Below are 14486 nucleotides of genomic sequence, written 5' to 3' on the forward strand. Positions count from 1 at the left end.
GCTCTTTTTTGTATCTTATGCATTTTTATCAAAAAGTATATACTTTTTAACAGTTTTATATATGTTTAGCGCTTTTATAGAACAAGCTTATGGAAGCATAAAATAGTTTAAAAACTAGGAAAATTTTTTATTTAGTATGAGCAAAAAGTGAACTGGTAAAGTTATGGTATTCATGTTATTGAGGTAAAACAGTTTAAAGTTTTAGGTAAACAAGAAAGTGCTTTAACTTAAATTTAATTAAAAAAATTTTTTTGGTCCTGTCCAGATGGCTAAAGATATACCGAGAGTACTTTCAAGAACAGTCATTTATAAAATAAAACTTAGCAATACGGTGAACAAATTAGATAAAAAGAGTATAAATTGGAATCTCTTTTTTAGCAGCTGGAGGTTTGTAACAGTTTTTTATTGGAAAAAAAAAAGTTTAATGGTAACAATTATTTTTATGCAATTTCATTAAAAGATGAATCAAAGAAAAAAGAAGCAAATGAAAAAAGATTACAAAGTGTATTACTAAAACTTAAAGACTCTAACTTTTTTGATTAAAGTAAAAAAATTCTTGAAGTCTAATTTAAATATTTTTAATTAGTTTTACAGTTAAAAAGTGCCTTTTTTTGCTTTCCTTTAATCTTAAAACATGAATAAAAATGTCATATCTATAAAGCAAGACGAATCATTTGAGATATTTTCGGTTAAGTTGATTAAGAATTGTAGGCTCAATTATTTTTTTTTAATTGTTTGGTTTATACTGTATAAGTAATAAAATAATTAGTTGAACATCTAGGTTATAATAAAAAATATTTTTGATGTTTTTGTTTAGTCTAAAAAATAAAAAATAAATATTTATAAAGCAAGACAAATCACTTGAAACGTTCTTTGTATAAATTGTATAAGATTTGTAAGCTGCATAAATTTTATAAAACTTGTTTGTTTCAAACAGAATAATTAAGTGAAAAAATTAGTTGAACTTTTAGGTCATAATTTTTTTTGTTTGTCTTTTATGTTTAATCTTAACAAAAAGTGTCATATCTCTAAAGCAAGACGAATCGTTTAAAATTCTTTTTATCTTAATTGATAAAAATTTTTAGATCCATTAAATTTCTATTAAAACGTGATTATTGCGAGTAAGTGTTAAAAATTACGTTAATATCTGCGAAACTTTAACTTCACGGTCCACAGTATATTTGTATGTTTTTGTTTTAGTAATGTTCTAAATGTTTTTAAACAGCTTTGTGGTATTAACTTAATGAAACATTTTATAAACTTACTAAAAAAAATTATAGGATATTATCAAAGTACTTTTACTACACCAAAAAAACAGCATACTTCGTTTACAAACAGAATGTTCAGAATATTAGCATTTAAAAGCATGAATAAAATAAACTAAGATAAGTATAAACGTATTTTAATACTTTTTTCTTTACAGATTGTCGTGTATTGTCTAATACTACAAGGCAAGTTGTATGATTGTTTGTAAAACAATCAAAAAAAGATTGTATCTATTCAAGTTATTAAACTTATTTTCGAAATGGAATTTTAAAAATAGCTTAGTTATAGCTCAAATCTAATTTTCATTTATATAGTTACTAATCACTACTCACCATTTTACCAATTTGCAGTCATTACGATAATGACATTTTTCTTTGAATTTGGAGTTTTAAATTTCTTTACATTTAGAAACTTTAAAGTTATTAAGTTGTTTTAAGATAGTTTTCAAACGAAGGGTGATACCCCTTTTATTATTGCTCACCATCAGACATGCTGACCACATTTGCCTTAGAATTTTCCTACTTAAAAGGGATGAAGTAATATCTTTTATGTGAGCAAATTTACACTTTTCAAACAGGAATAATAAAAATACTTTAGCCAATTGTTTTACTAAGTTTGTTAAGGCGAAAAGAATAAAGCACAAAAAATCAACACAAACACTATCAAAATTACAACGTAAAAAACTTATATAAGCAAAATACAATTTAAAAGACAATTAAACTCAAAAATCTTAAGATTAAGCAATAAATGTACAATTAAATACAAATAACAATAAAACTTTTAGAAACGTAAAAATGCAAGTAATTCCAACTGGACAGTTCAAGAGTCAGTAGTGGAATCAAATTTTAAACTGAGACTATTATTTGCCTTGCATATTTTCACACTATGATACACGAACTTCCAAGGGCAGCTTAAAGTACTAGATCAAAAAATTAACTGAGAATATTAGCTCCTTTGTGTATTCTTACACTACGTTTCGGGAACTTCCAACTTGGAAGCTCAAAAATCAGTTCTGACATCAAACAATAAATTGAGACTATTAGCTGTTTTTTTGTATTTTAACTCACTGATAGACTTTGTCGCACTAATTTGCTGGTTTTAACTTAGTTTAAATTAACTAAAAGCTGCTTTTATGTGTTTTTTTAGCGCTTAATTTTTTGGTTAAAAATAAATACAATTTTTACAACTTTATTATTTTTGACATAAAATTTTATAATCTTGTAATACAGGGACGTCTCGTTATACAATTACTTGTTACAGTTTAATAACAAAAATTTAACATCAATATGATTAAGTTAAATGATTGTAGCTCTGGTACTAATAAGATAGTATCAAAGCATATCTGGACTTATTACTGAACAATACTGGAGTTCAAATTTAAAGAAAATGTCAATATAGATGTCGCAGTCGAATTATCAAAATGCTTTGATCGGTTTATAATAATATTATAAGATGCAAAACTTAAAAATAAAAGTCATTAAAAGTACATATTATGCTTTTATGTGTTTTTGTAGTAAATCAACTAAATAAAAGCTTGGTGCACATGAATTTATTTTATTTAATAAAATACGAGCATTAACTTAGCTCTATTAGCTTTTTTTTTAATTGTCTAAACTTAAGATCAAATAATTTTCCTTATCATTAGAGCTAACTAAGATAAATCTATTTTCGATAAAAGTTATTTACAATTACAGGCCAATTGAAAACTCAATAATTAATTTGATAACTAACTAAAGTACATTTTCAGAGATTTTAAGAATTTAAAATGGGGGAAGGAAACATTTTCTGGACGGTAAACCATAAAATATTTTTCGAAGGTTATTTTGAAAAAAAGTATTTTAAAAATCAGAAAAAGTATTACAAGAGCAAAATTGTAATGATGTGATCATTTAGTATGCAGTTTTACGAACTGAGAGTTTAAATAATATCACATTTAGTTGTAAAAGTTCTCTATTTTATTTGTTTGCATAACTAACTTAATGTTCAAAATATGTCACAGACCAATAATTTGCTTAGTTGCCGGATCTGACTCTTGGACTGTATTTATCCACACAAATCTAGAAGAATGATTTGTGTCTGAAATAGAGGTTTACCTTAAAACAAAAATTGTTGTTATACCTTTGGATTATAAAGCTTAGAAATAAAAAAGTGCTCGCGAATTTCAAACCCTAAAATTTTTGTATATTTTTTGGTCCATATTCTCTTATTTATACTTTATCGCATCCATTAGCCCTTTCAACCAATTATTTACGGACTTTAACTTTACGTTTATCAATTTAAAATTTGGGTTTAATTATATACAAGAATAAAACTGTCTTTATAGATTGATCTTCATTATTTTTTTAAATATGGTAGAAAAACATTAGTCTTAATCATCCGTCTACAATAACGAATGTTGTTATATAGATTTTGTAAATTCGGTAGTATACAACTCGATAATAATTATACTCTAGTTTAGAGATCCAGGAACTAAAAACGATTTTAATGAAATATTAAATACCTTTTTAAGGAAGTAATACGATTAAATATACTTTAAACACATGTTAAATTTATTAATACGAATGTGAATTTCTTATAGATTTGAATAATAAAACCTTTAATTATTATTCATCGTAATACTTCCAATTTAACAAATGTCATAGCACGTGTATGCTTAATAAAAAAAATTATACTTCACGTAGTTACTTGAGAGGTAATCAAAATATTATTATTAGTTTACAATACAAATTTTCTGAATTGTTTGGTCTTCAAATAAGCTAAAAAGTTTTATTTTTGTTGAATCATCGACCACATGGACTTAATATTCTTTTATGTATTACGAGTGTGAAGTTAGCTTGAATGTTTTTTTTTTAAATGTCCAAGCTTTAGATCCACTTATTTTCCTTATCTTAATAGCTAAATAAAAACTTTTTTTTTAAAGAGCGGTCCTTTATTTCAGTGCTTCTGAAATGGGGTTCCGCGGAACCCTAGGGTTCCGCGACGCCTCTCAGGGGTTCCGCGAAGCCTTTCGAAATTTAAAAAAGAAATTTGAAAGAAAAAAAAAAACATAAATCATAAAACTTCAACTGTCCACTGACGTAAGCGGCAAAGCCTTGTTACTCGTTTTTGTTAGATATTGTTGGCAGGAAGGATTCAACAAAGATATATTATTTTGTGGAGAATTACCCACAAAAACAACTTCTGTTGAAGTAATGAAATGTGTCAAAAATTATTTCATCAGTAAGGGTTTACAGTGGAATAAATGTGTCGGCATTTGTACTGACGGTGCAGCGTCTATGACTGGGTCCAAAAATGGTGTAGTGAGGAAAATGAAGAATAAAGCAATTGAAGCTAAATGAATGCATTGTTTTTTACATAGAGAAAATTTGGCAACAAAACATTTTCCTTCTTGTTTACAAGAAGTTTTCTCAGCGTCGATTAAAACTGTTAATTTTATAAAGAAAAGTGACACAAAGGCAAGATGTTTCAAAGACCTATGTGAAAGTTTAGATGCTGACCATCTGCGACTTCTTTATCACAACGAAGTTTGCTGGCTGTCGAAGGGGCGGACACTGGTTCGTCTCGTTGAATTATAAAAGCTGGTGTTCACCTTTCTTAAAGATGAAGTCTTAGAATTAGGGAAGTTCTTTGAAGATGATGTTTTTTTGGCCAGACTAGCTTATCTCACCGATATTTTCGAAGAATTGAACACTTTGAATTTAATCATGCAAGGGAAGCAAAATTACTTTTTTGTCATGACAGACAAGATTGAGGCGTTTAAAAATAGAAATAACTTTTGGAAGAAAAAGGTTAGCAATGGTAATTTTGCGATGTTTCACCGGTTTGATGAGGCCCATGAAAAATGCATAGAATTCAACTTCTCTGATGAAATATACAACCACCTTGATCTTTTGTCTATAAAGTTTCAACATTATTTTCCTGAAGATGTTCGCATCGAAATTTATGGATTTTGAGTCCTTTTATGTATGATTTTGCTTCAGAAGAAGTGAAACTTCCTACAGATACAGAAAACGAATTACTGCAACTATCTGAAGATAGCAATTTAAAATTGAGTTTCAAAGGGAAGGAGCTTTTATATTTTTGGATATGTGCAGTTTCAGAGTAACCCGTCTTAGCAAAGCGTGCAGTAAAATTTCTTTTACCATTCACCACCATTTATCTTTGCAAGTCCGGCTTTTCGAATGTAACAAACATTAAAACGAAGCAAAGGAACTGTATGCTGACTCCAACCTTATCGGCCTGTCTCCGTCTCAGTCTATTCAAAATCCAGCCGCGCATTGACATGCTTGTTGCTAAAAGACAAGTTCAAGTTTCGCACTAAACGTTATTTATCTATTTTTCTTTAGGCATCTTACCCGTTTATTACAGTAATCTGTGAATTTGATTAGGTTCATCTTCATTTCGTTATTGTTTGTAGCTCTCATTTTGTTTTTTTTATGCAAGGAAAGATTTTTATGATGTTGCGATTAATCATGTTTGTTTTCGTTTATCTATTATAAAATCATAAAATACCTAATGCCTCTGGCGCACTTTGAGTTTGACTCGACTTAATACTATTACAATTGGTATTATTTCTAACAATGATATAGTTTTGTTAAAAATTCGTTTTTCAATGAAATTCTTTTGTTTTTGCTGGTAATATTATATTAAACATTTTATGTAAAATTAAATTAGGGGTTCCACGGAAAAGTTGAACTTTGGAAAAGGGTTCCGCCACTTGAAAAGGTTCAGAAGCACTGCTTTATTTAATATACAAAAAAAATCCTTTTGATTGGGGCTTGACTTTTAGTGTGGGACCCCTTAGAAAAATTGAGTTTTTTTATCAATTTTTACTCAGCTCGAATTAAAAAATAAAAAATTTAAGTTAAATTCTTTTTTTTAATATTTATTTGTGAATAATGTTAAACAATTTTTATTTTCAGTTGTTAATATTTTTTTATTTGGCCTTATTTCGGAATTAGGAAATCTAGAATAAGGTTAAATAGTACAAAATATTAACAGTTGGAAAAAAAAAATGTTTTATAAAACGAATATGATTTGCTAATAAATATGAATATTAATTTTTTTTTTTTTTTTTAAATTCGAGCTAAATAAAAATTGATAAAAAACTCAAATTATCTAAGGGGCCCCACACTATAAATCAAGCCCCAATCTAATGGATTTTTTTTTTGTATATTAAAGACAAAGGACCGCTCTCTAAAATAATAAAAAAAGTTTTTATCTAGCTTTTAAGATAAGGAAAATAATTGGATTTAAAGTTTGGACTTTTTTTTAAATTCTAGAAAAACGTTACCAAGCTAACTTCACACTCATTTATGTATTTCCATTTGCCGTATAAAACATTGTAGTGCTAATCAAAATTATTGATATATAACTCAGAAGATTTACAATTTTATTAACAGTTTATCACTAAAATTATAAAAAAATCAGAGTTTAAGAAATAAATATCAACCAAATTTTTAATAAATATTACTAGCGAAAAAGCCTGGATTTTTTCAATAACAGTTTTAGATCTGAAATCTTCAGATTTTTGATGTTTTTTAACTGTAACTATTTTAAATTCTTCTCATTAAAATAATAAACATTACAAACTTTAAGTTTTTATATCTATTTAAATTGATGTGCACAAGACTTAATATTATTGTGGAGTTTTAAATTATCGTCCATTAAGCTTAAATTATTGAAGAAGCCTTAATAATTTCAAATAATTTTTACTTGATTTCGCAAGTTTAGGTAAAATAAGCAAATTAAACTACTTATTATAACAGTTTAAAAAGAGCTTTTGTTTTAGTTTAGTTTTAATAAAATTTTAACTTGTAATAATACTCAAGTATTAATTTATATTTTTTTTTTTTTATAATATAACGAAAATGAAAAATAAAACAAAAATTATTGGCTATTAAGAATAAACATAATTTTCTCAAAATTTCAGGATAACAACAAAAACTTCCTAGTAACTTCTTAACACATATGACAAGAAATTATTTTCCTCCAGATCCATTACGCAACATACTTGGACCGGGTGTTGATGACGAAGGACAGTTGTACATTCCTAGCAGGTTATGATCTTGATATCTGCTCAATGATGGTTCTATCGTTTTTCTTTTTATCAAGGGGTTGAGCAGAAGTTGACTGCTCATTTCTTCAACTCGAGAATTCAAGCTAACCAAAGCTTTTAATTGAGCATCCGTTTCCTGGCTATCGGCTTTCAAAGTTCGACTCTTTAGCCCAGGATGAAATACCATCATTTTGTTTTTCTAAAATAAAAAAAATAAAATATATGCATTTAAATTATTGCATTATATTAAATTATTTTAAGGCTGTAATAACCTAAACTTATTAATTGTTTTTAATTTTTATATTTAGTACAAGTCACTATTATGTATTAGAATTACTTGTTAATAGTTTGTAATTAAGACCAAAACGAAACAAATCTGTTGGAATATACAGTAATGTAACAAAAATTTGCACAGCACCTTTCTTTATTCGACTGACGCAAGTTTCTCTAAGTTTAACAATACACAGTTACACGGAGTTCTAACTTAAGATAATTAAATAAGTTTAGTAAAATTATATAAATACACTTATATTGTCCTTGACAAAACGTTTACAGGTATCAAAATGGTGTGCGTCTCGAAAACCGAAAGATTTTTCATGCACCAGGTCTTAGGTTTAAATAATTTGAGCGTCTTTTTTGTCATCTAATAAACTTTATCTGTATAACATATGTATAAGGGTACATTTGTTATCCCTCACAAATGAAAACTCTTATGCGCTGATGAGTAACTTCTTTTCAACAAAGTTAACTATTGTTTTATTTCTGAAAAAATAATATTTTTGTTCGGCGAGGTTTTATCTAATTTGGTGTAAACAATAAATGAACAAAGAAGCACTAACTCAGAAAACGCATAATCTGGTACAACGTATGCGGCGGAAGGCGAAAATATTCGAAGAGGAAAATGATGTGGCTGCGGAAGATCACGAAACATACGGATTCAAAACAACACCTAAGCCTTCCAATATCTACAGGTTTTTGAAGAAGATTTCATAAAAATGGTGCAAAACGTGATGTTCAAAACCACTAGAAGCCGTTTTCATAACGAAATGTTGAAGATTGTGAGGAACCTAGCTGACTATAAAAGACTATCCAACGACTATGTAACTGCTGACCACTGTCGACGTTATTGAGCCGCATTTGGCAGCTGTTCTTTTTTATTGGTTTTTCCTCTTAACAGTTTTTTAGGCTTATAAACGCCTAATCCGTTTAAAATGGGCTGGTTTACCGATGTTTTTGGTTAGCAGTCAAGTTTGGCTTTTGGTATTTCTGGAATTGTCGTCTTGTAAAAAGTTTCATTGTGTTCAATGAGTGTTTGAAGTGTTTGACTTATTTGATTCATGTTTTTTAGTCTTTTAAAAAAATTAATATTTTGATTAACTGATTTTTTATATTGCATAGAATTTTAATTTGAGTTCTTTTTGCCACTCTTTATAGTAAATACACATTTCATCACCATAGACTCGATTTTAGTTTAACAGTATAATAGGTAATTTATTTAAGCACTTAGTAAATATTCAAAAAGTCATATTAGATTATTTAACAATTATAGTTTAAGCATTAATTTAGGATTGTCTCTTATATAAATTAAAAGGCGAATTGTGTTGTAAACTAGACCAGAATCATTATATATTTAACACATTCCCTCGTTAGCGACAACAATACTATTACAGGTTTCGAAAATGCACAGACTTAACTTTAAATTATTTTAACCTAGAAAGGTTTCTATAAGTGGGCCATAAGCTGCAAAGAGGTACCATGAGGTCATAACTTGAAACTTATACTAGATATTCTTGAGTTGATGGAGAAAATAGAATTAAAAAGGTCTTCGGCGTATTTAAGGGTAGTTTTGAACCTTACACTAAATCAAGGCTTAAGGGGGTCATAGGCTGCAAAAAGGGAGAGGGCATAAGGCCATAATTTGATATATACTAGATATTCGAGTTGATGATTAAGAGGAAAAAATGTCCTAGACGTATTTAACATTAGTTTTTTGAGAAAGGGGCCAAATGAAAAAAAAGTTCAGGAAACCCACAGACTAAAATTTTAATTAGTAATTTAAAAATACATGTCAAAACTAAATCTTCCCTTAAAAACTGCATATATAATGGTTAAAGTCAACAAATTTTTTGACTCATCCAAGTGTTAAAGGCATAGGGGGGCTCCACCTTGATTTTAACAAGTTGATCTCATTTAATGTAGTTTTATCTGAGTTATCAGACATTTTTAACTGCTTGAAAAAGTTCAAAGTAATTTTTGAGATATGAGCGATCAAAGTCAGTGACCTCAATAGGTTCCTAATGGAAGGCGCAAACTAAAAACGCGAAAAAAGACCATTTTACTAAAAATCTATCTCCTTCATCTTTTAAGCAAACTTCTACAAATTTTCACAGAAAGTGTATAATTAAATTTAAATAAGATTGAATGCAGGATTTTTTTTTTTTATTTTGAAGAATATATTTTTTATTAAAAAAAAACTATCTATTTTTTTGTTTTTTTTTTAATCTAGCATTTTTATTTTTTAAATAATTTTAAATTCCAAAATTCAAAGTCTTTTAAACTATAAAAGGAATATTTTCTGAAAGTTTGAGGTCTCTAGCTCAAAAAATTAAGGAGAAGATAGATTTTTAGAGATTTTTTAAATTTCCAAGAAAATTGACCCTGAAAAATTTGCGGTCTATACGTTTGTATCAGAAACTTTTTATAAAAACTACAGTACCTCAAAAGTTAAATAATATTTTTTTATTCTATAAAAACTGGCTTGTAGTTTGTACTTAAAGTTTTCATATAAGATCCAATGTTATTTTTAGTAAAAAAAATGTCAGACCCCCCCCCCCCTATGCCCTTAATTAATCAACACTTTTAAGCCCGATATGAGTCTTATATATAAGGTTAAAATTGACCTTATCAACAAAGCTGTGCGTTAAAATCTAAACTTATACAGTAAACTGATACAGATTATGTCTTAAATTGTTCATTTGTTTAGAAAAAAAAAACATTCAGTTTTTCAAGTTTGATGTGTTCGATTTTATCATTCTATTAGCGAAAAATTGATAACAAAAACACTTAAATCCTCTGGTACTTATACTAGTGTACCTAATGTCTAATAAAAAACATCTGTAAGTCAGTACTCTGATCTCTTAAAGGAAATCTAATTCGCAAGAAGGGACCACATAACACTAGCAAAAACGTTAGATTGTTTTTAGGTGCAGAATTACGCGAATTGGTAGGAATTTTCTTAATATACGTTTTGAAAATTTTTTTTGGCTTAGAAAGAGTCTGGTTGTACAGGAACGATGGTATTTATGCATTGCCCAGTTCTTGTGGCTTTAAGACTGAAAGTTTTAAACAACAAAACTATGCCTTCTTTATAACTATGGGGTTAAGAGTCACGGTGGAACTACCAATGGTGAAAATTGAATGCCTAGATGTGAAGCTGGAACACGTTCAAAAACCACCAGCTTTCAAATCCACCCAAGTAAATTCGAGAACCGCTTACCGATTGAGGGTAAGCGTTAGCGGTAACAGTGATAGTGATAGTAAAAAATAAAAAATAAATAAAAATAAAAATAAAAACGCAAAAAGTATTTAAAATAAATTAATAAATTAAGATTTTTTTTATCGGTTGGATTTTGATAGTATATTGTGAATCTAAACTTGCATAATCTCTCCTATATGCCTTATCTCCAATATATATAATATCTCCTATATATATAATATTTCCTATATCCTATAAAAATTTATGTATATTAATTAAGATTACTTTCATCCAAGAATATTATAAGGCAATTACCAAATACAACTAAGTTTATAACAGATTAAGCTTTGAAGAAAATTCTCTATAGACAAATTACGATTATGCACTAATAATGAAAAAATGTTGATTCAATGATCAGCTTAAATTTAAATACTCTGAGCACAAACTAAAACGAACAATAGAAAAAAAATATATATATATTTAGCAGTTTGGTTAAAACATACATCGGTAAAAAAAATATAAATTAATGAAAAAAATACTTCAATAAAACAATCCACTATCAAAAATCTTTAACAGACATAACTAATATGTAAACTAGCAACTCATGTACGGCTAATTTAGAGAGATTAATTTAGGCACACTATCAGTAAGTATTTAAGAACACGATTTTTTAGGGAGAAAAATTTTTGTTTGGAGAACATCATTTACACTACAACAATTAACTCTGGGCTTGAAAAGAAGTTCTACATTGGCTTCAAATCAATTCAGATTTAGATATGCTAACCATAAATTATTTCAAAGGTGGTGTTTATAAAATTGAGACGGAGCTTTCGATGTATGTTTGTGACTTAAGCACAAAAACATAGACTTTAAAATCACAAATAAATTAACTAAATACTTTTTCTCAAACATTTTACAAAAATATCTCAAATAACTAAGAAACGTTTCTGTAATGTTTAGAAAAATATGTTATTTATAACTTATTTAAAAATAATGAAAATTGAAACTTTATGACCAGTAAAAAATCATTTTTTTATTTATAATATGAAATAATTATCTTACCTCAAAATTTTTGAGTTAATTTAAGTAGTACAACAGAAAACTTGAAATGATATTATTATTTAAAACTCCATTAGCCCCTGACAATTTATTTAAAACAAATTTGAAAATTTTGATCGAAAACAAAAAGACTCAAACTTTTTCAAACTATTTTAATTAATAATAAGTTTCAGGGCAGATATTTCTAGTTCTTAGAGACTGTATTTGTCTCTCGAATTTATAAACAACTTATTTGGATTAATTAAAAATTTCTGTTATTGATAATGATTTCCACAAGATTAGTTGATTAGTTTAAATTTTTTAAATAAGTACTCAATTTTTTGATGTTGATGAATAAATTAACTTAATTTAATTAAAACTTCTAACTAATTTTCAAAAAAAATCTTAATAAGTACTTACACATGAACTATCATACTTAGAACAAATTTACTTGATCAATTTTCCCAACAATTTCTTCTTTTTCGATCATTTTGCTTAATATTTTTTCTTGATCAACATCTGAACTATTTAGCTGTGCTCTTTCTAGTAAGTTGTTAAGTGGCAGAGTAGAAAAAGTTTTTGATAACATTTGAATTTTTTTTAAAGTGATACAATCCTTAACTTGATTTATCAGTCCAACATTTTTATCCTGCTGAAATGTATTTTCATACTTATAAAAGACTTCCTCAAAACTTGCAACAGATCTTTTTTGAAATGCTTCATTCAGTTTTATATAGCAGTTCATTGATTGTTTTATATAGTTGATCATTACAGCAGATGTATATTTTGGCAAGTCTGCAATTTTTCCTTTGTATAATAGTGAAACAAGCATATATCTTTTGTATGACTCTGACATAATTTGACTAACACTAACAGCTGGTATAGTTATAGCTTGCTCAAAAAAATAAAGAGAACGATCATACTGTTTTGACATTGCATAAATAAGACCACCATAATAGTAAAAGCTTAAGTATGACCTACTTGAAATTTCATTAGATTCTTTTTTGTATAGACATATTTCAGTGTCCAAATACTTCATAGCAGGCTTTAAATTTCTAGATTTTATACACAATTGACAAAAAGGAGAGTGTAGTAAGGTGAATGTTGAATAAGAACTAGAGTTTTGAAGCAATCTTATTGTATTACACATCAGAACTATACCATTTTTTGCTTGGTTTCTATTACAAAGCAAATTTGCAACCAACACAAAAACTTCACTCAAGTTGTTCTTAAAAACATCAAGTTTAGATAGATTTTTTTGACAGCTGTGCACTACTGCACTTAGATTGCTTAAATAGCTTTTTAGCTGGCTTGTTGTACTGTTATTAATACCTTTTGACCTTATTCTACATAAATATATAGTTGCAGTTAAGTTTTTATCAACATCCAATGTATCTAACAATTCAATAACCAAGCTTTGATTCAAACAAAGACTGGTAAAATTATCTTGCAAAATTTTGCTGATTACATCATCCTTTCCAGCATTTGTTAATATCTTTGTTTTAATGTCACTAAAATTCATTCTGAATATAAATGTTAACACTTTAACTGAAAAAAAAATTGCTTTGAAAGTATATCAAAAAAAAAAAAATTATAGTTTAAGTTTATGGATAACTTAAAATTAGTTTTTTAACAGTACAGGTTGAAGCAACCTTTTCAAAAAGTAAATTTGATATACTTGATAAAATTAAATAGTTAAGTTTCTTAAAAAACTAGGCTCTAACAAAAATTATAATTTATTTACTGTAAGAATTTAAAGCAAACGTGTTAAACGTGTTATGATTACTTAAAATCCATTTAAAATTAAACTAAAACTTACTCATCAAAATCTTATTTATTTCTATGCATAATTTTAAACTTAATTTTTTAATATTTTTTGTTAACAATATTAAAAAATCAAATTTGATTTTTGAAATACTTGATAAAAACTCAAGTTGAGATAACTCACGGCTTGCCTTTCTTTATATCAAAACTGAATGACTAAAACTTGATCTGAGTGCCCTAAAAGTATCCTGGAGTCATTCTGAGTTTTTTTAAAACCCCTTATAAAATTACTTATACCTTATGTTTATTCAAACTACTTATACCTTATGTTTATTCAAACTACTTATACCTTATGTTTTTTTTCTAATTAACAAAAATAAAAGCAGTACATATATGTATATACTTCTTGATATTTGTATATACTTACATTGTATATACTTACATTGATGTTTAAATAAATATAAACTAACTTTAAATTAACTAGATCTCACAAAATCTAGAATTCATCTGTCCTGTGTGAAAAAAAATATTATCATACTGAGATGTTCATAATTTTCAAAATAAACAAGAGTTAATCCAAGTATACTGAGAGTGTGGCAACCCTGATATTTATAAAATTAAGGCCATAGAGAGATCCAACTTTTTATTACAAAAATTGACATTAGCTTTTATATGAAAGCTCTAGTATCAACCAAAAATCAGTTTTTACAGAATTAAATAGATTTATTCAACTGATGAGAAATCATAATTTTTATGAATAGTTTCCTATTAAAACGTATACTATAGAGCAAGAGTTTTCAATTGACAATTTTATAGGAAACTTATAAAAATAACCTAAATTTTTGTTCTCCTTCATACTTTAAGGTAGAAACCTAAAATTGTCAG

General features: G+C 27.3%; 1 protein-coding gene across 3 annotated transcripts; it reads right to left on the reverse strand.

Moving 5' to 3' along the window:
• Positions 1-6756: 6756 nt before the first annotated feature.
• LOC145834041 (COP9 signalosome complex subunit 3-like) lies at positions 6757-13378 on the reverse strand. Of its 3 annotated transcripts, none has more exons than XM_082941366.1 (2): positions 12289-13378; positions 6757-7523 (listed from the first exon to the last, which is right to left on the reverse strand). In XM_082941366.1, exons 1-2 carry the CDS (start codon positions 13357-13359, stop codon positions 7248-7250), a joined length of 1347 nt encoding a protein of 448 aa, XP_082797492.1. In that variant the 5' UTR covers positions 13360-13378; the 3' UTR covers positions 6757-7247. The 3 variants fall into 3 exon arrangements, with proteins under 3 accessions (XP_082797492.1, XP_082797494.1, XP_082797493.1); XM_082941368.1 differs by lacking the exon at positions 12289-13378 and adding an exon at positions 7743-7946; XM_082941367.1 differs by having other exon boundaries at positions 7452-7523; positions 12258-13378.
• Positions 13379-14486: the final 1108 nt, after the last annotated feature.

Source organism: Thalia democratica, chromosome 4 (assembly GCF_965202585.1).
Source record: "Thalia democratica chromosome 4, ktThaDemo2.hap1.1, whole genome shotgun sequence".
Lineage (NCBI taxonomy): Eukaryota > Metazoa > Chordata > Thaliacea > Salpida > Salpidae > Thalia > Thalia democratica.